We start from the raw sequence: 27442 nt of genomic DNA on the forward strand, positions 1-27442 counted from the left end.
CAATGCTTTTATTTAGGGTGGCAACTGCCACCCCGGTAGATCCGCCCCTGCCTATATAGAAAACATCTTGATTGGGACTGACAAAGAGAATGAGACGTTGTGTCAGTGACAACACTAGGGTTTTTCTCTTGGGAGCCCAAAAATTGAACAGAATTTGCATGCCAGCTCTGCTGCAGATATCTGGGTATTGCTTACACTATTTATTCAGAGGATCCAAAAGGATTAGGCCAATTAGGGGATGGTTCGGGGTCTTGGTTGTTGACAACACCAGTTGCCACAGCTGAACCACTTCATGATATACTGGAGAGCAGACACAGACAAGTGAATGCATGTCAGACAGAATCCATATCCTCTCTCCTGATTCTGCTATACTTGTTGGCAGCCTTTGCTAAGGATCATAGGTACTTCTCTCTTATGGTTCGAATCCTACCTCTCCTATAGATCCTTTAAGATGTCATGGAGGGGTGCCTTGTCCACAGCTCATGGTCACTGGGGTCCCTCAAGGATCAGTTCTTGGACCACTTCTTTTCTCAATGTACTTTTCATCTCATTTCTACGGTGGCCGAGAAGTGCGAAACAACATTACAATGTGTGAAACACTTTTACAAACCTCGAGACAAATTTACATTTTTACATATCATAAAACACATTTACTTTACATTTTAGAAAACAAATTAACAAGACGCAAAACAGTTTTACCAGTCCCGAAACAAATTTACAATGACAGATTCTAACGGAAAGGAAATGTACCAGTCATCGGAACTGACGCTACACCCACACACCGGAAGTGACGCGGTGAGGTTGCGTTATTGGTGGTAAGCGTCAAATTCGGTTTGTGGTTGTGGAGTAATAGAGAAACAAAGTTTGGTGAGCGTACAGGTAGGACTGCGGCCAAGGGATGTTTTTTACGTTTTGTGTTCAACATATGAGCACCGTAACGCGGTTTTGCATCACGTGTGGTCGGTCTTCAGAGTTTTTGAACGACACGGACCAGACGGAAACACCGGGGACATCTTGACAGATGGACAGTGCTAAGCAAAGTAAGTTTTTATATTTTAGTGTAGCAAAATGCTAGATATCTGAGGCCATTTGAATAAAAATATGTAATGCTAATACTTATTTTTTGAGTGGCTAATAACTTTGTTTTGAAACGGAACTCTGTCAGTTTCAGCAGAACAACAACCATGCCCATCATACAAACAGTTCATGGAGTACAGAAGCTCAAAGTCAAAAGAACGGCAGTCTTTTAACTATGGGCCAAAAGGCAGATTTAAGCCTAAAGAAAGAAAACACGTCCAGGTAAGTTGTACTGACCGTCCTATACATTTTGGAATGCTCCATATGTTTTTATGTGTATGTGTATATTTATTTTATCTATGTATACATTAATTATATACCTTTGTTATTTTACTAGATAAATGTAGGACTGATGGTGCCACATGAAACTGATGGAACCGATTTAAAACCTCTAAGAGGGAAAACACTCCCGTTATTTACAGACCCAGAGGTAGCAGCACCTGATCTACTGAAACAAGCTGTACAGAAAATTTGAACATTTAATAAGGACATGCACGAAGGACCATACAATGAAGAAATATGGAAAGCTTTGCAAGAGGTAAGAATAGCATAAGGTTACGATATGGTAGGGCAGAGTTTTACATGGAGTACTTCAGTGTTTTGAGACTGTGTTTACTTCCTATATGCAGTACAGAATTTGTTTCATTTGTTAGTTTTTGATGGTGTAAGATAGATTACACTATGTTGCGTATGTATCTCATTAAAAAAATAGGCAAAGAGATACAGTGCTTACAGTTATTTTCTGGGGTGTTAATGTCCCTTTTCGTGTGTTTCAGATTGAAAATGCTGCTTCATTGAATGCTCTGTGGCTACTGTGGAAGAAAAGAGAGAAATTGTTTCTGACTTCCTCCAGTGGTATATTATTGACTGTAACTCATCTGTAATTGACAGCCTGGTAAGATAATATTTGTAGTAATGAGACTTTCTTTTTTTATGCATTTATAGAAGAATTTTTAGTTTGAAATACATTGAGACCCCATCTTTGGTTTATGCAGGCATGTATGTGACAGCATTTGTAACTTTTTTTAAAACGAAATTTCAACTGATATGTGTTGTCAAACTACAGTGCCTTTGTTTTAAGTCTACACACCTTATAGATTCAATTTAAAATAGATATTAATGTTGTTTCTTGTGAATCTACACACAATACATCATAATGTCAAGCCAAAAACAGAAATTAGATATTAAGTTTTTCCTCCTGACTAACTCCTCCATAGAGTTAAAATCAGTCCAGTTACACCTTAAAGTGATCCATCAAACCCTTGATGACTTGCTGCTGTTTATCCAACCACCTGCTCCATACTCTGCCAGTGTCAATTACATCAGAATCTATTCCTGCCCTTATTGGTGTGGTGTAAATTACTAGAATGGTTGGGTCTTTGTATATTATAGAGTGTGGTCTAGACCAGTGGTTCTCAAATGGGGGTACACGTACCCCTAGGGGTACTTTGGGGTACTGCAGGGGGTACGTGAGAGAAAGTGGAAACTGACATTTAGGAATAAATCAATAAAATCAGTAAATCATGATGATAGTATTTTTATATGACACAATGACTACACAAAGATGCATTAAAAAATCATAATTTTAAAGCACATTGTACAAAATGCATGTGCAAGTTCAACCTGTTGATCTTGTCTGCCACATGCGCTAAAGTTTATAGTTCAGCAGCTTCAGCAACGGAGATACACGGAGTCTGCTCCTGTTATCATTTCTTACTTAAAGTTAACTTTATTTTGTGGTGCTGCTGTGCGTATATATATATATTTTCAAGTAAGTGACATCTGTCAGTGTTGTAAATATGTATGTTTGAGTTTTATTTGGTTAAGTGTACCTCATTAAAGCTTCCATAATAACCTTGGGAAAGCAGCTGTAATCCACACAAAATAGATAATTCAAAGGTTTATTTTCAATTTAATATGAATGTCAATCTATTTAAATATATATTTATGCCATATTTGTTCAAATGTAAGTTTAATTGCATGTGTGCAAATCTGATAATAGCGCATTGCGGTGCTTCGACTGACCCACACTCATTTGTAACCTGACACCGCTAACCAGCTGCAGTTGCAGCGGCCAGCACACTTATCTTTAATACTGCCATATTCAACTTGTAGCTTGTAGTTTATACTTTGCTATATTGTTACTGCTTACTGCTGTAAGTTTAAACCTTTTGTTAATATATGTTCAGTACTAAGATCATTACCAGTATTTATTGAGACCTATCCAGAATCAGGAGCAGGGTCTGTGCGAAATAATGTGAGTTAGGAGAGGTGGCTTCTTAAAAGAGGATGCTAAAAAGAAAAAAACAAACCAGAGCCTCAAAAATACCACCAGTTTCGTGATGAATACTAATAAGCAATAAACCTGCTCTGGGGCATCAGATATAATAACTGTCTCACTCCCATTTCGCTGTATTTTAAAGCTAAATGTTCTTGTCTGGTTAAGGGGTACTCAGCTTGAAAAAAACATTAAAAGGGGTACTTCAGCAAAAAAAGTTTGAGAACCACTGGTCTAGACCAGTGGTTCCCAACCTTTTTAGCCCTAAGTACCCCCACAGCCCTATCAGTAAGGCTCGAGTACCCCTTCATCGAAACTAAACCAAAGTTGTGTTTTAAAGACAAATAATTAGTAATATTAATTAATTAAATAATTTTAAACATTAAAGTAAAAAGCACTGACTGATGAAGCATGTTTATTTCAACAAACCACTATCATTGCGATCAGTGTTTGCATTTTATCAGCTCATTTGCATTTTAAAAGATACACCCAAAAATTGCACATTTTGCTCAGGCCTACAAAAGGGCAATTTTGACATGCTATAATCAGTGCTTTAAGTGGCCCAAAAGAAGTGCCGGTACTCCTTTTGGTAACACTTTATTTTACGACCCGCAAAGTACCGCGTAATTAAACCGAATTTACAGCGTACCTATTTGTAACAACAGGGTAGGTAACCTGTAGGTATAAGGGAATAATATTTTAAGTTTGGGGTAATAAGGGGGTAAGAATATGAAGAATTATAAATTATTTATACTCTAAGTATTTTATAACAACAGGGTACCTATTGTAATATTATATGGTATGTATGACTTAGTCAAGTCTATGGGGAAATTATGTTTTATTTATTTTTTATTGTGAATTTTTCATATTGACTACTGAATGTTGTATACAGTCAATGTCTACGAGCCACATCGGCAAATAAATAACAGCATATCACTTTTATTTTAGTAGCCTATATTACTTGCTTTTAATAACAAAAGTCCAGCTGATTTAATGTGGTTATCTTTTTTTTAAGGTAAGTACAATACAAATAGCAACTTATTCCCTATTTACCAGTACCCGGTTGCATGAAAGTCCTTAAGCTAAGAAATCCCTTAAATATAAGGTTAAGGGTACCCTTAATAAAAAATGGGTTGCAAGAAAAACCCTTAAGTGAACCTTAAGGCTGTCAATAAGTATTTACCCTTGAATGCTAAAGTATTACCTTAAGTTCTGCTATGCGTTGCTACAAAGTCCTTAAGTCCCATTTTCCCTTAAAAACTTAAGGGACTAAAACAGGTCCCTTAACGTCACACGCGATGGCTGATTTTATGTTTTTTTTTTAAGAAAATGAAGCACAAATGCGCATTTCTAACAATCGTAATAATCCCTAGAGATAAGTGATGCGCATTTATCAGAAGAATGGCGGTTTGATCGTCCGTCAAAATAAAGTGTTTCCAGTTTGAATTACTTTGAGTATTCATGCATGCGGCACTTTACAGTCTGTTATTTGCGATGTTTCATTGTACACAAATTCGCCGTCTGTTGAGCTGCGTGCGTTGATTTGTTTACGCTGTGAGATTTTGTAACCGTAGCAACTGCTTCTCCGCTGCCGTGTTTTGGCAGAGACTATCGTAAAAAACTTAGTATCAACACTTAGGTAAGGGTGACAGTTAAGACCTTTGTTGCAACGCTCTTAAATAAATCCCTTACCTCAGGGATTTTTTCTCCCTCAGGGAAACCCTCACTTAAGGAGTTTCATGCAACCGGGCACAGGAAACTCCTACATTTGCGGACATATTTGAAGTGGTGCTTTGCAATTTATTTACTGTAAACACAAGTATTTTAGCCAAATATAATTTATGAAATGGCAAACCAGAATGAAACAACAGCAGATATCAGCTCCCGCTAAAGCAAAAGACGACTACATGCGTAGGTTAGTGCGCAGGTGTAGAGCGCGCGGCCGTCTGCAGGAGGTTTGCTGGAACGCGATCCTGAGGTGAAATTTCTTTAAGAGGTTTTAAAAACGTTCTACACTGTGGAGTACAGCTGCGAGTGATGTTAGCAGGTTCCGCATGCTGGATAAGGTGACTGGTTTTGTTAATACATGACTCACGCATTTCAAACAATGTTTTTCAAGAAAGTTGCTAGCTAACGGTAGCCGGTTAGCTAGCACATAAGTAAGCCTAAAATTTATAAACGTAACTGGCTTAGAAAACTCTGTTTCTGTCAAGGCACAGTGAAGAAACATTTACTGAAGGCTTTCATTTATGTTTTTTATATGTAATGCAGAACAGCATTTGTGAGACGACATCAACTCATCATCCGAGTGGACAAGAACACCAACAGAGGAAGCCAAGCCGCAAAAACAATGAAAAATTGTCATGACTTTTTATTTTAAATAAAAGTTATGTGATAATAAACATTAAGTGTTGGCTTAATTATAGTGTTTTAAAGATGTTTTGAAATAAGTTGTTTTAAAATAAAAATAACAATATTCTGTATGTTTATGGTATTTACCCTATAACAAGAGGTGAACAAAGCACCACTTTAGTTTACAGCCCGCAAATATGAGAGTTACCTGGTACATACACAGAACAATCGGGGAATAAGCCCCACTTTAGTTTACAGCCCGCAAATATGTGAGTTACCTGGTACATACACCGAACAATCGGGGAATAAGCCCCACTTCAATTTACAGCCCGCAAATATAAGAGTTACCTGGTAACTCCTGTATACATATAGAGGTCTACACGGAAGACCCGAGACCCGAAGACCCGGGATCCGACCCGGGACCCGTACGGGTTCGGGTCTATATTTTAAATGATCAGCCGGGTCCGGGTCGGGTCTCAATCTATTACTTCGGGTCCCGGGTCTGTTTAACATTGTGGGTAATACCCGAGGTCAATCGGACTCGGAGAACACACACTCACATTTAAATAAAATATTTCAAAATCAGCAACAAAAACTTAGATGAACTGTCGCATAAATTTTTTCTATGACGCTAAAATTGCGTTAAAAGGTTTATATTTGGTTGCTCCAACCAGGCAGCTAACGCGCATGCGCTCTTGTAATGTTTCTCTGGCTACCAGTCAGGAGCTTCTGCAGTGAGACGCAACGACTTTACCTTTGACAATTGGCTCTTTTATTTAGAAGGCGGGACCTATTCCGCCGTACCGCGCATTTTGCACTGACTTCTCTTATTTTTATAATAATATTATAAATTGACCGTCTTGCTGCTCTTATATCTAAAGTTTTCGCGACTCAAAGAGCACATAGATGATAGCAAAGAAGCAAAGCTAACGAAAGCAGCCATGGCACTGAACGAGCAATCGTTATTATAATTCAAATGGGCAAACATTATTAAGCAAGTTGACCCGATGTAAAACTGCGTTATTAATCACCATGACTGTAAAGTGGACTTTAAAAGCTGGAATAAGCATTAAAAAATTCAATCGTCAAGAGAGGAATAACATGGATGGAACTTTCTTGGAAATAAGGATTGTGCATCACACAGACAGGTACAAGGAGGGAGAAGACTAACTTCTATGGGTAAGACAAAAAGTTTAATTTTCGCTACTTGTTTATTGACTTATTAATAACATTTAGCTAAGAATATTTGCCGGTCGGGTCATTTTCGGGTCTGTGTCTTCCCGGACGGGTTCGGGTCCAGATTTTAAATAATAGACGGGTCTTCGTCGGATCCGGGTCCAGCTTTTAAATAATATACGGGTCCGGGTCGGGTCCGGGTCCAGCTTTCAAAACAACAGACGGGTCCGGGTCGGTTCAGTGTAGCACATTTGCGGGCCTGATCGGGTTCGGGTAGGAATTTTTGGACCCGTGTAGACCTCTATATACATATACAGATCAAAGAGGTACAAGTTGCTATTATTTTTATTGTGTGTTATATTTTATTTGCCGACGTGGCTTGTAGACATCAACTGTAGGCTATACAAAACACTTCATCAGGTAAGTAGCAAATATGAAAAAAAAAAACATATTACACATAGACCATATTACCCATAGACGTAAGTCATACATACCACGTAATATTACAATATGTACCCTGTAGTTATGAAATACTTAGAGAATAATTTTCCATATATTCTTACCCCCTTATTACCCCAAACTTAAAATATTATTCCCTTATAACTACAAGTACGTACTGTAGAGGTACTCTGTTGTTACAAATAGGTACGCTGTAAATTCGGTTTAATTACGCGGTACTTTGCGGGTCGTAAAATAAAGTGTTACCCTCCTTTTTTCTTTTTTTCTTTTTTTTGCTGACTGGACTTCTATATTGAAGGGGTTTTATATTCAGCAGTCAACAGATGACCTTGTAAAAAATAATAAATCCTTATATAAGTTTGTGGATTTGCTTGAGCTAGAAATAGCTATTGAACATACATAAAATGTGCAAAAGGTAGATATATAAGTAAAATTTTCAGCATGGTCAAATGCTACAACTAGTTGTTCAGATAGAAAGAGCTTAAAAACAAAAACTTTAAAATGACACCAAGACCATGTCTATGGGTTCAAGAATATCAAAATACTGGCAATTTAAAACTAGAAAGTCGTCACTTTATTTTTCCCCATGGTTTTCCATTTTGCGGGTGGTAAAACTACTGTGTGCGTCGTTCAAATTCATTGAAATTTCGTTGGGCAGTGTCCCAAACCAAAAAGGGCACTAAGGGGGGTGGTACTATTAGTATGGTTTTAATAAAGTATTATAAATATGATGTGTTATATTACTAGCATCAACTTAGACAAGTGATTATAATAATAACATAGATTTAAATAATAACAAGAATTAAAGTGTGACAAAAAAATATTCAATATGATTTACCTGCTGGCTTAATGGATCTTTGAATCCATGTTTGCAATGTTGAACTGCCTTTAGAAGCACTGAAGCAGCCTCCCTTTCCCTCCCTGTCTTTATTTTGTGAAGGCATTTGTGTTTTTTGTATTTTTTGCCTACAAAGTGTGCCAACAACAGCAAATTTAGTGTTTATATTAATGACTTTGATCTGATCGGGAACATTACATCTATTACACAAGCGAGAATAGTAAGAATGTGGATATTTTTTAACACTTTTACATTTTACAAATACATAAACAAACTTCCAAATGAGTAATTCTGCGGTTTAACAGCTGATATAATGTAATAAATCTACCTGTTAATGCAACGAACTTCAGAAACTGTCGTCCAAGCAGAGAGTGCACACAGACATGCTGCGGAGCGGGCGGGAAAACACGAAGTGGATTAGCGGAATCAGTGGATCTTTAGCAATCTTTAGGATCTTTTTATAGATCACAACCTTTGCGTGCGAAATTACGGAGGATAAAATACGGGAGATTTAAGGGAAAATACTAATACGGGAGGACGGCGGGAAAGAAGGGTAAAATACGGGACTTTCCCGGCCAAAACGGGATACTTGATGGGTATGGTGAGTCACACCTCTCCACAACACGTTGAGGCTGACTGAGAGCAAAGGCGACGCATGCGCTTTTAACTTGTAAACTCAAGGGTGTATGGGTAATGTAGTCTCTGCTGTCGGTGGGACGAATTAGGAAGTGTACATTGGGAAGAGCGCTCTGAAAAGCGGCAGCGCAGCCAAAGGATTAAAACCTCTGATTTAAACAGATGTGCAAATGAGCGTTCCGGTACGCTAAAAGCATGTTCTGGGCTCAGGGAGAGGTGGTGGTACGATCAAGAGCTATTTTTAGAAGTGGCGGTACTAAGTACCGGCGCGTTCCGGCCCACTTAAAGCACTGGCTATAATTAATTATCTGTATGGTGTTTTGAGATAAAACTTCACATATGGACTCTGGGAACGCCAAAGACTTATTTTACAAATTAAAAAATGTCATCATATGACCCCTTTAAAGGCCAGATACTAAGAGCTTGCGCAAACCATCATTTTGGCGTTAAATAACGACTGAACTTACTAAAGACACGCAGTAGATATTTAGCTCTGAAAAGGTGTTATTTTTGCGACCTTATTGCATTGTAAGGGCTGGTGCTTTGAAGAAAGCGAGTGAGAAGGAGAATCCATTTGCAAAAGGTGTTTATTTGAAAAATCCCAAAAAGGGCCAGCAAACATATCCAATAAGGGTGATCCAAAAACGTAATCCAAAACTAGGCACAAGGTCAAGGCAGGCAGAGTTCAATCAAAAATCCAAACAAACAGGCACGGGTCAAACACAGGCAGATACACAGGCAGAATACAGAAAACAGAATACAGGAACAGACTACAGGTAAACGGGTTGGTTGGGCTAAGCATTAATCAGCCAGGAACAGGTGAACAGGAAGTGACTTATATACAAAAACAAACAGGAAGTGTGAAGCGTGACATGGCATGATGATATTCAAAATAAAAGTCAGAACAGAGCAGGATATCAAAATAAAAGTCCAAACAGAGCAGAGAATCAAAATACAAGTACAAATAACAAAAATACACAAAATACAAGACAAAACCTTACATGCATATGCATTTGTGGAAGTTTTCCTTTTAGAAGCAACATTAATGCGAGGAGAGTATTAAATTTTGCCAGAGGAACATACTTTAAAAATATATATAGTTTGCCAAGCCATGCTGTGTTTAATTTGCTGAAGAAAAGAGGAGGAGAACTCACGAGGAGAAGTCAAATCAGGTATTTCAAAACTTCTTCTACCCTTCACCTTTCGTCCTCCGGTTCTTAGTGTACCTTTACTTAGCTGGAATTTCACACTCCGCAGTCCGCATTTTCATTGCGATGTCCTGCCGAGGTCTCTTATTTGCGACCCTGTACTAGTTTGCGCTGCTCTTATAGATTGCAATGGTCATTATAGAAATGTGCTTATGTCATTATTTTGCCTGTGTATTTTATTTGCGCCTTTGTAGTAAATCACTCCGGCGCTTATTGAGCTCTCCTTTTTAGTAAATGCCCTAAATTTACTAAAATCTCAATTTAAGTCACTGATAATTAAAGTGTGCAAATAATTTTTATTATTCTGTTCAAATATAAAGAGAAACAAAATGTGTTAAGACATTCTATAAATACAAAAGACATCATACGGGACAAAATATGTTAGCCAAAAACATTGCTAAAGGTTTTTTTGCATAATTTGAAAATTTAATGGCAGCGGGAATGAATGTTATAACATTATTTGAACATTATTTATAGCTAATAAACTTTGTGTTTTTAGAAACTATTCAGGTTCATTGAAAATAGTCAGATCGTTCTTGAGTTGGACATCGCTATTGCGTTTTGGATCATACAGCGCATATACTCTTGATGGCAAATTATATTAATGATAAGATTAAAATTACGAAGTTCTCCTTTTTACAATGCTTTCCTCACAAAAATCAATCTTAGGTAAATGACTGGACAAATGAAAGACATTTTTATTAAAAGTAAATGAGATCAAAGCAAAATGTAAGTCTTTTCGCGTACCCCCTGGCAGAGGTGGAAAGTAACGAATTACATTTACTCACGTTACTGTAATTGAGTAGTTTTTTTGTGTATTTTTACTTTTTTGAGTAGTTTTTAAAATCTGTACTTTTACTTTTACTTAAGTATGTTTTGTTTAAAGTATTTTACTTCGCTACATTTTAAATCATATCCGTTACTGAGTAAAAAAATATTTAAAAAGCAAGGTGATAAAGACGCGCAACGGATGTAAATGGGCGGGGCCCGGGGAACGCGCAAAAAGAACCATGGAGACGGACGAGACAGGCGCGCGCTAATGCAGACCCGCCTCAGTTCAAATCTTATGAAAGAAACCCCTGGTCATATTTAAGCGACCACTTTCCACTGACGCGAAGCGAGTGTTTCATTTCTATGAAAGGTAGGATTCATGCTCTTAAGTACGAAATTGCACGACGCGTTTTTAATACCATGCGCATTATCTTCCGAGGTCTAGCAGCTTCGCGTCAAGTCAAACACAACTTCAAAACGTCCTCGAGAATGCGCAGGTCATTAGACATTGCAAAGAGAGAGAGAGAGCGAGAGAGAGAGAGAGAGAGAGAGAGAGAAGAATAAAGGTCATCAGGTACCCAGGTCAGGGAAGTAAGAAGATAATAAACGTGTCAAATGTATATAGCCATGGCACTCATCTCATTATATGCTCATTTTAACTATATATAGTTTAATAAAATAATGTATGTTACCAGCAATACATCAATTACAACCTTACTATAGTGATTGCATTTACAAGCTGCTGACCACCTTCAAAAGTGCATAACTCACATGTAAAAATCATTAAACAATTCCATAAATGTTTCTTACTTTAAAAAAGCTTTTTATTTTATTAACTTTTTGTTATTGCACTTTAATTGTAAAGATGTTCCTACAATTAAAAACAACTAGTTTGAGATGTATATTCCCTTGTCGTTTTTGAACTATACTAGAATCCTCCACCTCTTCCCGCCTTAAAAAAAGTAACTTTTACTCTGAGTAAATTTAGAATGACTTACTTTTTACTTTTACTTGAGTAGATTTTTAGACAAGTAACTTTACTTTTACTTAAGTAAAATATTATTAAAGTAACTTTACTTTTACTTGAGTACAATAATTTATAAGTTTTTCCACCTCTGCCCCCTGGAAACTCTTCACGTACCCCTTGGGGTACGCGTACCCCCGGTTGGGAATCACTGATATAGGTTATTATATAATATAAAAGCAGATAAAACATATAAAATCAGATATAAAGCCGCCTTTCCACTGCACACGACATACGGAAACGACAGTCGGAGTTCTCCCCCTAGTGGGAGTCGTAATGAAGTTTCAGTTTAATCGTATATGGGAGAGAAGCTCATTCCAGCGCAAGAGGCTTCATTCTAAAATGTTTACCATGGTGAAATAAATAAATGAACGCAACTGAATGAAACAAGAAACAGCTATGCATATATGACAAAGATTGCAAAAATTTTTTTGGAGAGAACATATAAAGACAAGGTTAAAATAATAACGTACACAAATTAAATTAATAATGTATTACTTATCAGTAATCAAAAGTGTTTTTTTAAGGATTCAAGTGTTACTAATAAAGTTAAACCAAAAGGATTAATAATTTTCACCTTACACACAGTTTGTGATTGGAATACAATGAAAATCATAACTTCCGGTCGGCATATCGCATGCGGTTTAGTCGCACAAGTTCAAATTTTTTAACCGATCCAACGCTCAAAACGGATCCGATATTTACGCATCCGCAGATGGTTGGCACCTCACGCAACCGCTTTGCGACTCTCCATAGGAAATGAATGACTTCCGGCTAATCGGCCGTCATTTGTCGTGTGCAGTGGAAAGGCGGCTTAAGAGTGTGCTGATGTTAATGGGTGTGTAAAGCCAGACTGGAATTATTCCAAAGGTGGTTCAACAGCATACGGAGAAAAGGGTTCATTAACTTAAGTGAATGTGATATTTAATTTTTTAATTAGATTGGCTACAGTTTCTAAAAAAACTATTTTTGCTTTGTCATTTATGTATTGTGTGTATACTGATGAGTAAAAAGATTAATATGATCATTTTAAATTGAATCTGTCACACAAAGTTTTGAAAAAGGTCATGGGGTGTGTTCAAGCTACTCAGTCGTGAAAATAGGGGTTCTTCAAAATCAATTTTCAATACGACTATTTTTCGCCCAAATGTACGTTTGTTAAGGTGGATGGTAATTGTAGAGAAAAGTATATTTAATAGTTTTTTTTATTTAAAGTCAATTGCCACTACAACAATGTTTGTGTTCACCCTTTAGATTCAGGGAGGGTCTTTCAAGCCTGAAGTTTTTGAATGCACTATAGCAATACCCTACTTTGCTGGCCCCTGTCCTGTGCCAATCTGAAAAGCAACTCACTGCTTTTGATCTGGAGATGCTCTTTAAACCTGACCTCAGTCCTTCGGGAAGTAGTCGAAGACTTAAAGAAAATAAAACCATGGGCTACTGGGCAAACTATCTCCTTGATTGTGAAGGTTTGTTGGTTTATTTGTTTTTATAACTAGTTAATTTAGCAATAATGTAACCACCTAAATCACAGAAGGCAAAGAACATCAGGCAACATTATAGTTACCATAAGAACTATATCGTTTTCAAAGCTTTTTGAAAGTTATATTGCCAGCTATGGTCCGATCTCCATGAAATTTTGCTGCTTCTTTTGAATGTTATGTGTCATATGCTCACAAATTTGTAAAGTTCTGAGTTTTTGCTTAGGATTTATAGGCTTTGGGTGTTCTGCCACACCCATTTTCTAAATGGTCCTGTTATGGCTACCCAAATGGTAAAGTTAAACTTTTTTAGATTATTATCCTAGAGAGTACAGAGAATTGTACTGCACTGGTTTGGTTGCGTAAAAAAAACTAATAAAAAAACCCTAATAATAAAAATAAGTACAATCACAATAGTGTTTGAGCTCTTTGAGCCACTAATAATGTATCTGAATTGTTTTTCTTTGCAGAAGGCCAGGCTGCTGTGTCGGTGGAAGATGTTTTGATGTTTGCTACTGGGCTGTCTTCACTTCCCCCATCTGGCTTGTAACCACTGCCACAAATAGAGTTCCTCGATGACTCTGTGTTCCCTATGGCAAATACATGTGCAAACTCCTTGAAATTACCACTCCTGGACTCATACACTTTGTTTAAGTCACAATGGACTTTGGAATTTAAAATAGTCCAGGATTTGGCTGTTTTTAAGCTAAATTCTGGATGAATTTTAAGACTCTCAAAAGGTTGTTGTTGAAGGGACAGTTCACCGAAAAATGAAAGTTCTGTCATCATTTATTCACTCTCATGCTGTTACAAATCTGTATAAATGTCTTGGTTCTGATGAACATAGCAAGATATTTTGAGAAATGTTTGTGACCAAACCGTTTGTAGACCCCATATACTTCCATAGTATTTTTTTTTTTTTGCTACTACGGAAGTAAATAGGGTCCACAAATGGTTTGGTTACAAACATTTCTCAAAATATCTTCCTTGGTGTTCATCATAATAAAGACATTTATGCGGGTTTGTAACAACATGAGAGTGAGTAAATGACAGAATTTTCAATTTTTGGGTGAACTATCCCTTTAAAGGTTCACTTTAAAGTGCAGTTGCCAAAATTGTTTTATAATATAACAGTATGTGAGCATGTTCTTTTCTCAGTGTTAACATTTTGAAAATGTTTTAGATTTGTGGCTCTCAAACTGGGATGCTTTGTGAATTACTGTTTTAGATAGAGAAAAAGTAGTGAAAGAAGTTTTGTTTTCTGTACTACAAAAATGTAATAAATGTTTATTGCTGTTTGATTAATTTACTTCACACTTTAAAACAATCAAGCTGTGGGTGACAGATTCATAAACATTGTGTTCAGACAGAGAGGACTATTCGACCACTACAAAAACCCCTCCCTTTTTGATCATTTCATAGCTGAGCCATTTCTTTTAGCTTCATGTACAGTTCTCTGGCTTCTGTAACTGACTGTGTTCTATGGCAAAGTCCAAGTACTCCTGCATGTTTGGGTCCCCACAAGGAGTTATTGACAGGCTAGCCTCAGGAAAGTCATCCATTTCAGTTTGTTCAATTTGAAATCCGCGGTCTCTCAAGCAAAACCTATGTTAAATAGAAAACATAAGCATTTAATTTAAGCCAAAACGTTAAAATAATACTTTTATCTGTTTATTATCAAAGCATCACCTGTGTGGTAAGTAGTAGAGTTCATTGGGCACTCCTCCTGGACACGCTGCTGTTCTGGAAGGGCGAATTCTGTGACTGTTCCACAGTCTCACACACTCATCTAAGTCCTTCTGAATGACATCACCAAAGCAGTATCTCAATAGACACTGATGCTCATGACTCATGTTGAAGTACCCAGCTTCTCTAAGGTCTGCAAATAACTCCATCCAGAACTGAGACCTATAGAAATTGATCCAAATTGTAGTTATACTTTTAAGCATATACACATGTTTGAATAATAAATTTAGAGGTTAGTCGTAATGAAATTTATGGTCTGCATGTTTTGGTCATTCGATTTTCTTTCAGGAACTACTTTTCCTGGCGGGCTGTATCTGTTTTACATTTTGCATTGATCTTTATTGTGCTCGTTTTTTGTTTTTCATTACTCGTTCCTGAGAAGAAAATCGAATGACCAAAGCAAGAATGCAATATGAAGTCCACTTACCTTCCCTTTCTAAATATAGACCACCAGTTCTACTCTCACACCCTCGAGGATTAAGCTCCCGGAGCAAATTCATCACAAATTGTACTTTTGTTTGAGTAGCTGCCACATCGTGCGGTAGCCAAATAGTTGTCCAGGTCCACGAAGTTCCAATCTGATGGTGTTACAAACGGAGTTTGGAGAGGAATAATCCTTTCTACGCTACAACCCAGCTTTGTTTAGTTTACTTTTAAGAGTCCTCAAGCTGATGTTTACACCGCGTAGACTTGACATCATGTCCACGATTACAGCGTACGAGTGGCCCTCGTTAAAATATTGAACACATTGATGCAGTATGTCCCGTGTTTCCATCTGGTCCGTGTCGTTCAAAAACTCCAAACACCGACCACACGTGACGCAAAACCGCGTTACGGTGCTCATATGTTGGCCACAAAACATCCCTCGGCCGCAGTCCTACCTGTAGAATCTGTCATTGTAAATTTGTTTTGGGACTGGTAAAACTGTTTTGCGTCTTGTTAATTTGTTTTCTAAAATGTAAATTTGTTTCATCCTTGATAAAAGTGTTTTACCCAATGTAAATGTGTTTTATGATATGTAAAAATGTTTTCCAAAATGTACATTTGTCTCGAGGTTTGTAAAAGTGTTTCACACATTGTAATGTTGTTTCGCACTTTTCGGCCACCGTACATTTCACCCAAATTATCCCACTGTATCAGCTCACATTTCAGCCTGTTTAGTAGACATCTCTGCTTGGATGAAAAAACACCAGACTGATTGGTAACAGATGGTGGCATGATCAGTCCCAGGGCCACAATGAAATAGGAGAAGGATGGAGCGTGGACGTAACAAGGGTGGAATGGTGGGTCAAGTTCATGTGGTGGAGGACAGAGTGAAGCCGGCAGAGCAGGAAGCCAGGGCGGTGCAGGCAGAGCAGGAAGCCAGGGATGAGCAGAAGGTGAGCTCAGAGACCAGCTGTGGGAGGGACCAGAGACCAGAGCTGAGTTAGCCGCCAGGGTGGTGCCGCAGGCAGGACCAGAGACCAGAGCGTAGCTGGAGACCAGGGTGGCGCTGCAAGCATAGCCAGAGACCAGGGTGCAGTCACAGGTGACATCAGTGAGTTTGTCAGGATCGCTACCCATGGTGGTGCTGGAGGTGTTCTGGACCTGTGAACAAGGACAGGAGAGAGAGAGGCTGGCAAAGAAAGGGAAACAGATCTAAGAACAGCATAGAGACTGGTTAGTTCATAGACAGCCATCTTGGACCAGGCAGAGAGTTCCGAAACGGACCTCTTGGACTATGTAGAGTTCAGCGAGCTTGGGATCGGCCATCTTGGGCCAGGCAGAGAATTTAGGGAGCTCGGGATCGGCCATCTTGGGCCAGGCAGAGAGTTCAGGGAGCTCGGGGTCTGCCATCTTGGGCAGGACAGAGAGATTAGAGAACTCGGGAACGGCCATCTTGGCAAGGGCAGAGAGTCTATGGAGCTTGGGAGCGACCATGTTAGCTGACCTACAGGACACAGGAAACTCAGGAATAACCATCTTAGCCTTTAAATGAACCTCAGGGAACTCGGAAACAGGCCTTATGGTCAGGTCAGAACATTCAGGGAGCTTAGAATCAGCAAACTTGGTTGAGACAGGAAGCTCAGGGCACTCAAGTGCAAACTTCTTAGCCATAACAGAAAGTGCAGATGACTCACGTGACCTTGGTGATTCTGATGATTCACTTGACTCTGGTGATTCACTGGTGACATAAAGTGCATGAGGCTCAGGTTCGGACCTGCCAGTCGTGATAGAGAGTGTATGTGACACAGGTTCGAACCTTCCAGCCGTGACAGGGAGTTCAGGAGACTCAGGTTCATGAGTTTGAGAGATTTTCTGTGAAGCAGAAGAGCAAGACGCAGTCCCAACACAACACAAAGCCAGAGTACACACTGATTATTCAATGGACTTGGCTGTCTCACTCGGTTCAGATGACTCACTTGGCTGAAATGACTCACTCGGCTCAGAAAAAGCTAAAAATACGGTCCGATCGGCACGGCTGGTTCCATTGACCCGATTGGCCTGGCTTGTTCCGTTGACCCGATCGGCCCAGCTTGTTCCGTTGACCTGATCGGCCCAGCTGGTTCCGTTGACCATCGGGTATCTGCTAGGCTAGACATGTACCTCTGGATCCTAGCATGAACTGACTCAGGACTGGTGGCAGCCATCTTGTGAACAGGCTTAGAAATGGCCTAGTATTCCATTCTGAGGTCTTCCAAAACTAACATAGAGCTGATCCAAGCATATAAAGCTCATACGTTATTATGTTCCATGTAGATGCAGAGTGCACATACTAGACATAAGGATGAGTCTCCATGGTCTGCAGGCAAAGCTTGCAAGTTAACTATCTTTTCCCTAAATGGAGTGGCAGAAATTAAGGGCATGAACCCAGGCCAGGATCTCAAGATTACGTGAGAGTTGAGGCCAGTGAAAGCAAGTCTCTTTTATTCAATTCAATTCAATTCAATTTTATTTATATAGCGCTTTTCACAATTGTTAATTGTTGCAAAGCAGCTTTACATGAGTAGATGTAGAGGAGAACATTGAAAATCAATACATAGTTTTTTATCCTTAGCTGCTATATTCCACTTCTTATACTGTGTAAGCGAGCATATTAATAATGTAACGTATACAGTAAAGTGCTAAGTTAAGCCAAAGTTGGCTGACTCTCCCTGGGACTAAAAAACCCCCTAGGAGAAAACCCAATGGGAAAAAACCTAGAAGGACAAAAAACCCTAGGAGGAAAATTAATATTTATATTTATAATATATAGACATGATAGGGATAGGAATCGGGTAAGCGGATTAAACTGGTTCAGCCGGTGGCCATTGGTCGCGCATCGGTTGGGCATCACGTTGAAGGACAGCCAGTAGATCAGTGGTGCGATGACCTTCACAGCAACAGGAACTGGGTCTGTTTGTCTCATTGTCCTCGGGGTCGAGGACGAGACAGGGAGACAAAAACAGAATTCTATTAGCGTAGGGGCCGTTCGTATGTTATGCAAGTCTCATACATTATAGTGGTTTAATTCAGCTCGGTTCCAGACAGGCTAACTATTGCGGCAAGAGTAAATTACCCATATGAGGTATGTGAGTGCTTTGTTCTAGACAAAATAACTACTGCGGGAAAAGTACATTTACTGGACATTCTATGTGAATGCTTTGTTAAAGAAGAATGTCTTAAGTTTAGATTTAAATTGCTCGACTATGTCTGATACTCGAACATTATTTGGTAAATCATTCCAGAGCTTGGGGGCTAAGTAGGAAAAGGATCTACCAACTTTAGACACTTTTGATATTCTAGGGATAATTAAGTAACCAGAATTTTGTGATCGCAGTTTACGTGGTGGATTGTATTCTGATAGTAGTTCTTTAATATACGAGGGCGCTAGGCCATTTAAGGCTTTGTAGGTGATTAGTAAGTAAAGTTTTAAATTGTAGGTGATATTTAACTGGTAGCCAGTGTAGAGATGCCAGAATTGGACTAATGTGGTAATACTTTTTAGAACGAGTAAGTACTCTAGCGGCAGCGTTTTGAACCAGCTGTAGCTTGTTTACCTGATTTGCATGGCATCCCCCGAGTAACGAGTTACAATAGTCTATTCTACAGGTCATAAAAGCATGGATAAGCTTTTCTGCATCTGATGGAGACAGCATATGGCATATTTTTGAGATATTTCTAAGATGGAAGAATGCTGTGCGGCAGACGTTGGAGATATGACTATTGAAAGATAGATTGCTGTCAAACATTACGCCTAAATTCTTAACCGTGGAAGATGGCACCACCGTGCAGCCATCTATGGGCAACTTGTAATCTGACATATTATGTTTGGAGCGATTTGGTTCAATAATTAGTATCTTAGTCTTATTGGAGTTTAGCACAAGAAAGTTGTGTGCCATCCAGTCCCTAATATCACTAATGCAGTCTGTTAGCTTAGCAAACTGGTGGGTTTCGCTAGGATGTGACGAGATGTAAAGCTGGGTATCATCCGCATAGCAGTGAAAACTAATGTTATGTTTCCTGATAATGTCTCCTAGAGGTAACATATATAACGAGAATAGGATAGGGCCTAGAACTGATCCCTGAGGTACGCCGTATTTAACGGGGGAGTGATAGGAGTCTTCCTCATTTACATAAACAAAGTGATATCGATAGGTTAGATACGATCTACACCAGGCTAACGCCTGACCACTGATGCCAACATAGTTTTCTAGTCTATTGAGTAGGATTCTGTGATCTATTGTGTCAAAGGCTGCACTAAGGTCTAGTAATATAAGGATTGAGATTTCACCACGATCGGATGTTAATAGGAGGTCATTTGTAACTCTAAGCAGCGCTGTTTCTGTGCTATGGTGGGGCCTGAATCCTGATTGGAACTTTTCATATGTATTATTATTCGCTATGAATGTGCGTAGCTGGCTTGCCACTACTTTTTCTAATATTTTAGAAAGAAAAGGTAGATTTGAGAGTGGTCTAAAGTTATTAAGATCTCCCTGGTCAAGGTTTGGTTTTTTAATGAGCGGTCTAATAACTGCTAGTTTGAAAGCTGTTGGAACGTATCCTGATTCTAGCGATGAGTTAAAGATATTTAGTACCGTGTCGGACACTACATGGAATACCTCTTTTAGTAATTTTGTGGGAATGGGGTCTAATATACAGGACGATGATTTAGATGACATTACTAATTTAGAGAGCTCTTCTATTGTAGTAGGTTTAAATGACTCAAGATGTTTGTATGATAATCTAGTGGTAAATGTACTATTGGGTAGAGTGGTGGCTGCCTGCGTAGTTTCTATGTTTTCCCTAATAGAAATAATTTTGTTAGTAAAGAAGTTCATGAAGTCGTTACTATTGTGTTGGAGTTTACTATTGGTTTCTGTTTGTTCTTTGTTTCTAGTCAGTTTCGCAACTGTGCTAAAGAGGAAACGAGGGTTGTTATGATTTTCTTTAATAAGCGTACTGAGATAGGTAGATCTGGCGGTTTTAATAGCCTGTCTGTAGTGTTGAACACTATCTTTCCATGCTGAACGCCACACCTCTAACTTTGTGTTTCGGTAGTTTCTTTCCATTTTTCTAGCTATTTTTTTAAGGGCTGCAGTATGATGGTCATACCATGGAGCTGGTGTTTTTTCTTTGATTCTCTTTTTTCGAATGGGAGCAACGGCATCCATCGTGCTAGAGCAAACGTTGTTCAGGTTTTCTTTTATAATATCCAGATCTTCACGGTTATCTGCTACATGTTTCATTTGAGACAAGTCTGGAAGAGTACTAATAAAGCTATCTTTAGTGGTGGAAATTATTGTTCTGGCTAATCTGTAGCATGTTGTAGACTGAACGGTCCTATCTAGAAGTATTGTGTATGACACAAGGCAATGGTCTGAAACGGCATCGCTCTGGGGTGATATTTCGATGTCATTAATATTGAGTCCGAGTGACAGAATTAAGTCTAATGTGTGCTTACGAGTATGCGTGGGTCCAGACACGTTTTGTTTAATACCGAGAGAATTTAGAACATCCATAAACGCACGCCCTAATGCATCTTTTGAGTTATCCACATGGATGTTAAAATCACCAACGATAAGAGCTTTATCTACCGTGACTGTAAGCTCAGATAGGAAGTCTGCTATTTCTTTAAGAAAATCTGTGTGGTGGCCCGGAGGCCTATATATGGTAGCTAAAATAAACGAAAGCTGTTTGTTGTTATGATCAGTTATTTCCATGTTTAACAGTATTATTTCAAACAAATTAAATTTTAGTTCTGATTTATGGTTTCCTTTGAACATTTTGTTGTATATTATAGCTACACCACCCTCTCTCCCTTTTAGACGAGGAACGTGTTTATAATAATAGTCTTGTGGGGTGGATTCGTTTAAACTGATGTAATCGTCTGCTTTAAGCCAGGTCTCTGTTAAACAGAGTGCATCTAAGTTTTGGTCAGTAATTATTTCATTGATAATTGGTTCTTTATTGGTAAGCGATTTAATGTTAAGAAGGCCGAATTTTAACATTTGAGTTTCATCTTTTAATGTATTGTGTTCTAATTTTATGTTAATAAGATTTGTACGAAACGAGGTAAACGGTGCTCTGTATTTATTTGTTCGAGGAACAGACACAGTCGAGATGTGTTGGTACTCTGGTAAAAAAGGCTCTATGTGCTGGGATATATGTGATCTTGACATGTCAAGGCAGCTAACAGACTGATGGGTAAGCCGATCTGTCTTTTAGTAGAAAATGACTTCTTTAGGCTTTATTACATGAACAGTCCGCTGTTTATGTCATTCTGTCTGAATGAATGGTGCATTGCGTCTCATTTTACACCTGGATATTCGGGGTGGAGCATGTTCAAATTCCATTCGCCAATGTTCATTGGCCTTTTCTAAAAAGATCTGAGGTGACTAGGCTCCCAAGGGTGAACCACTAGTGTCAGCATGTACACAACATATGATCAATTAATACAAATGTTAATGTCCATATTGAATTTATGAAATTATCTTAAAACAACATGGTGTTTTGATTGCTATGTTAATTGTAGTATCTTATGTCAGTAGTAATTGTGTAATAACCTTGGCTTGTATCATTTTAATACTCATTATTTTTTGTTGTTCATTTTTGCAGAAGGAGATTAAAATAGAGGCCAAAAAAGCAATAGCAAAGTTACAAGTTCGGACTCTGCGGAGAGGTGACCCGGTATTGTATCATTGCTAAATCATTGACAAATAGCTATTTTAAGATGAAGAACTGACAAAAGAAGCATTTCAGTTTAATTGCGAAAACCCTAATGCTATAAAAATGTAATAAAATTCTCATGTCTGTGTGTTTGTAGGAGGTTGAATCAGAAGACATAAGCTGTGTAATATGTACTGACTTGTTCAAGCATGATGAACAGGTCACAGTTTTACCCTGCAGGTGCAGTATGAGAAAATCAACTTGTCACTTCTCTGTGATTTGTAAAGCCTAGCATTACTGAAATTTTATAACTTAGAAAATGAGGACATACTTACTGAGCTGTGTTTGTAGATGGTTTTAGCGGCAACAACATAAACAAATGGATTTTGTGGCCCGTAACTGATAAAATTAAGCAAAGAATCGATAACAACATAGTCCTTATTCAGTAGATTATTTCTGATAACAAGCAAAAAAAGAACAGTTAATTAAATTAAAGCAATAGTTCAAAATTATTATTACCCTATTATTTACTTACCCTCAAGCCATCCAAAATACATACAGTATGTCCATCATCTTTCAGACGGACACAATGTGAGTAATTCTAGAAAATTTCCTGGTTCTTCCAAGCTTTATAACGCTAGAAAACAGGGTCCATGACTTTCAAGCCCAAAATACTGCTTCACAGACGTAATCTATGTGATTTTGTAAGAAAAATATCCATATTTAAAAATTTATAAACTATAATAACTATCTTATAGACTATATAAACTATATAACTGGCGCAGATGCCACTAAACTGACAAGGATAATCTTAGTGGCCCCCCACACACAATCAAATTATATATATTATATGGTTCTTTTGTTAGAAACACCTAAACTTTTACAGGATTTACACCGACACATCACCAAAGAGAGGGTGGACAGTTTCACTATTAACATATTTCTATAATGTTTATAATGTGTTTGCACAAGGCAGTACATCTTTTAAATTATTTTGGTATTAAAGGTACGATTTGTAAGATATTTGCAGTAAAATATCCAAAAAAACACTAGTCCAGTGTTATATATTTTGTCCAGCTGATAACTAACAATATCTCTAATGTTTTCAACTACTTGTAAATCGTGAGAAAATTGCCATTCTAAACATTGACACGGGGCAGTGCAGTCGCCTGTAAATGAAGTTAATATCCACGTTATCCTTTGTTACCACCTTTACTGATGTAGAAACCACATAACAACAGTGTCTCGTGGATAAATGCGGAAGTAAAAGCGTCTGTCAGGCCACTCGCTTGTGTATGTTCAATTTGTTAATCTGAACACTTAAATCTGTGCAGTGTTTTATATGGAACATCTATGACTAACAATTACGTTTTGAACATTACATGAAACCACATAATGAAATAAAATTATGCCATCAGACACAACATTTATAAAACTTGATTACTTTACCTCATGTGTTAACATGATTTCCCGTAAAGTGATAAAGTGTGTCTGATTCACAGACATCAGTTGGCAAATCATTCCAGAGTTTAGGGGCTAAGCAGGAAAAGGATCCTCCAACTTTTAGACACTTTTGATATTCTAGTGATAGTTAAGAGACCAGAATTTTGCGACCGCAGTGGATGTGATGGATTGTTTTCTGATATTAATTCTCTAAGATACGAGGGGGCTAGGCCATTTAAGGCTTTGTAGGTGATTAGTATTATTTTAAATTGTATGCGATATTTGACTGGTATTTTTGAGATATTTATAAGATGGAAGAATGCTGTGCTGCAGAAGTTAGAGATATGATTATCGAAGGATAAATCGCTGTCGAACACCACACCTAAGTTCTTAATGGTGGAAGATGGCACCACAGTGCAGCCATCTATGGTTAACTTGTGTTCTGACATATTTTGGAGCGATTCGGTTCTATAATAAGTATCTCTATCTTATTAGAGTTTAGCATAAGGAAGTTATGTGCCATCCAGTCATTTATATCGCAAATACAGTCTGTGAGTTTACAGAACTGGTGTGTTTTGTTACGATGTGAGGAGATGTAAAGTTGGGTATCATCCGCATAGCAGTGAAAACTTATGTTATGTTTCCTGATAATGTTTCTAAGAGGTAAAATATAACGAGAACAGGATAGGACCTAAAACTGATCCCTGCGGTACGCCGTATTTAACCTGGGAGTGATATGACTATTCCTCATTTACATAAACAAAATGATAACGATTTGTTAGATATGATCTAAACCAGGCTAGTTTTATATTGAGTAAGAATGTGTGATCTATTGTGTCAAAGGCTGCTCTAAGGTCTAGTAATATAAGAATTGAGATTTCACCACGATTTGATGTTAACAGTATGTAAGAAATTTAGAAATGTATATAAATTAATCATAAAATGGCCCTGATATGTCACTAGACATTAAGAAATCATTTTCATTTTTAAATACTTATATAACTGACAACAGTGGTCTGGCCAGGATATGTCATTTAAAAAGTGGAGTTGCAGCCCTCAACTGATGTTTATGTTGTCATGTTGTGTATTGGCCACCAGTTGGGTAATTGCAGTACCAGTTTTAGACACAAGTTTTGTTATAGCAATACCAGTTTTGGCCACAATCCTACATACTGTTCCTTTAAAAGGAGGTCATTTGTAACTCTAAGCAGTGCTGTCTCTGTCCTGTTGTGGGGTCTGAATCCTGATTGGAACTTTTCATAGATAATATTATTTACTAAGAATGTACATAGTTGCCACTACTTTTTCTAATATTTTAGAAAGAAAAGGAAGATTTGAGATTGGTCTAAAGTTATTAAGATCTCCCTGGTCAAGGTGTGTTTTTTTAATGAGCAGTCTAATAACTGCTAGTTTGAAAGCTGTTGGAACATAGCCTAGTTTTAGAGATGAGTTAAAGATATTTAATACTGTGTCTGACGCTAGAGGGAATACCTCTTTAAGTAGTTTTGTGGGAACAGGGTCTAACATACAGGACGATGATTTTGATGATGTTACTAATTTAGAGAGCTCTTCTATTGTAGTAGCTTTAAATGACTCAAGATGTTTGTATGGTAATCTAGTGTTAAATGTACTATTGGGTAGAGAGGTGGCTGCTTGCATAGCTTCGATGTTTTCCCTAATAACCCAAATTTTGTTAGAAAAGAAGTTCATAAAGTCGTTATTACAGTGTTGAAATTTAGTATCGGTTTCTGTTTGTTCTTTGTTTCTAGTCAGTTTCGCAACTGTACTAAAGACAAATGAGGGTTATTGTGATTTTCTTTAATAAGCTTGCTGAGATAGGTAGAACTGGTGTTTTTTATAGCCTGTCTGTAGTGTTGAACACTCTCTTTCCATGCTGCACGCCATACCTCTTACTTTGTGCTTCTATAATTTTGTTAAATTTTTCTAGCTACCTTTTTAAGGGCTGCAGTATGATGGTCATACCATGGAGCTGGCGTTTTTTCTTAAATTCTCTTTTTACGAATGGGAGCAACGGCTTCCAGCATGCTAGAACAAGCGTTGTTCAGGTTTTCTATTACAATATCCAGATCTTTTTAAATAGCTACTTCTCTGAATTTACACATTGTTGAAAACATGGGTAAATATAGGTACACACACTGTAAAAAATTTGCTGTAATTATGCAGCTGGTTGCCAGTAACTTACTGTAGAAGATAAAGACTGAAAATGTTTCATGTTCATTTAACTTTGAACAAACTTTTGCCCGTAAATAACATAAATGTAAAATCTACAGTAAATTACTGGCAGCTAGTTGCCAGTAATACCCAGGAATACTGTAATTTCTACAGAAATGTTTTACAGTGCATTAACAGAGATTCTGTAATATTTGAATGCAAAAATCTAACATAGCATGCCTCTAATCAATTTTTATTTTGTTTTCCTAAAATAACGTAAAATCAAAGTAAAATAAAATGTTTTATCTGTTTACAACAGTTCTCTAATGTAAAGTGTTGTTGAACAAATATTGGTGTATCTGCCTGTAGAGATCTGCCTTTGTATTTTAAGATCTTTTACCATTTTCAGTTATAAGCTCTTTATTGTTGTTGTTGGTTTTAGGCATCTGTACCATAAGAAATGTATAGAGCCATGGTTCCTGGAGCACCCTACCTGCCCAATGTGTAAATATAACATCATCAAATCCAAGGTCAGCTTGCCTACATTTACTTGTAATGTGTGTCTGTAGTGTTGCAAGTATAGAAATTCATTGCATTGCATTCAGACAGTATCACGGATACTCCTGGTGTTTTGGTGCTACTCCATCTGATATCGTTAGATGATGTGTGTTGTATGTGTTTAGATTGATGACGACAGCAGTGAGACAAACTTTTGTCCACCAGTAATGACACTCACATCAGCTGGTCAACATGACACATCACATTCAGACATCCAGAGCATGGACAGTAAGTCTGTTAACAGAACACATTATTTGTTAGTGTCTATTGAATGGGTAAAGCTTGGCTGTAATTCTAGCTTTGTGTTTAAGATGCGAAATAGTATGTAAAGGGGTTTGAATTAGGCATATATGATTTAAATTTTCTACTTCTAATATGATTATATGGTTCTAGTAAACACTCCAGTTGTTGGATTTTGAAACAAACTGGAGCTTGTTTGTATAAACCACAGAACATCCACACATGAATGCATTAATTATGTCACCATAACCAGGATATGTCATATATTAGTGATATTTAAGGCTACATTAGGCTGTTTTATTAACAATGGAAAAGTGTTTATACCTTCACTCTAGAAGACAACACAAATGTATAAATGCATCTCTATTCCCATCCCTGTTTTAAACATTCCTCAAGGGTTTATCATTTGCCACAAAACCAGACTTGACAGTTTTAAACCATTATAAAACTATAAATTGCTTTGTTTTTGACTTGGATCGTTTAATTTTGGTCACGTATCTTAATTTCGTTAAGATTCGTGACATGTGCTGTATTTGTAATTATGGAAGTGATCCCAGAGTCAACTACGAGACATGTTTCCATTTGCACAGAAGGCACACTGTCAATTTTATCAGAATTTTCTGAGATCAACTATGCACATAGAAGCCCCCTTTTCACCCATAGATTACAGAAAATACACAGAAAATGTTCTTCATTTATGGTGTTCTTGTCGTTTTAGGCTATAGATGGAATCCATTTTTTTTTACATTAAGTACACCATTTTGTACACTTACATTTACAAGTAGGCATTTAGAAGATGCTTTAATACAAAGCGACTTTCAATGACTAGAAAACAATAAACCGATTTGTCATAGG

The 27442-nt window shown here is 37.7% G+C and overlaps 1 protein-coding gene and 2 long non-coding RNA genes across 3 annotated transcripts in view; 2 read left to right on the top strand and 1 right to left on the bottom strand.

Moving 5' to 3' along the window:
- The window catches only part of rnf128b (ring finger protein 128b), a 42751-nt gene that overhangs the window by 8514 nt on the left and 6795 nt on the right, over positions 1-27442 (top strand). The window contains exons 3-6 of the mRNA XM_065253809.2: positions 22124-22195; positions 22332-22414; positions 26232-26319; positions 26473-26575. Of these exons, the coding sequence (XP_065109881.2) occupies positions 22124-22195; positions 22332-22414; positions 26232-26319; positions 26473-26575 (346 nt within the window). The remainder of the gene's footprint in view (positions 1-22123; positions 22196-22331; positions 22415-26231; positions 26320-26472; positions 26576-27442) is intronic.
- On the top strand, positions 1002-14060 carry LOC135757476 (uncharacterized). The gene is made up of 5 exons (XR_010536261.2): positions 1002-1299; positions 1415-1615; positions 1854-1972; positions 13074-13288; positions 13771-14060. It is a non-coding gene; the product is annotated as an uncharacterized lncRNA (long non-coding RNA).
- On the bottom strand, positions 14347-16793 carry LOC135757475 (uncharacterized). Its single transcript, XR_010536260.2, has 3 exons — positions 15474-16793; positions 14990-15208; positions 14347-14905 (listed from the first exon to the last, which is right to left on the bottom strand). It is a non-coding gene; the product is annotated as an uncharacterized lncRNA (long non-coding RNA).

The sequence above is a fragment of the Paramisgurnus dabryanus genome, chromosome 16, assembly GCF_030506205.2.
Source record: "Paramisgurnus dabryanus chromosome 16, PD_genome_1.1, whole genome shotgun sequence".
In the NCBI taxonomy this organism is placed as follows: domain Eukaryota; kingdom Metazoa; phylum Chordata; class Actinopteri; order Cypriniformes; family Cobitidae; genus Paramisgurnus; species Paramisgurnus dabryanus.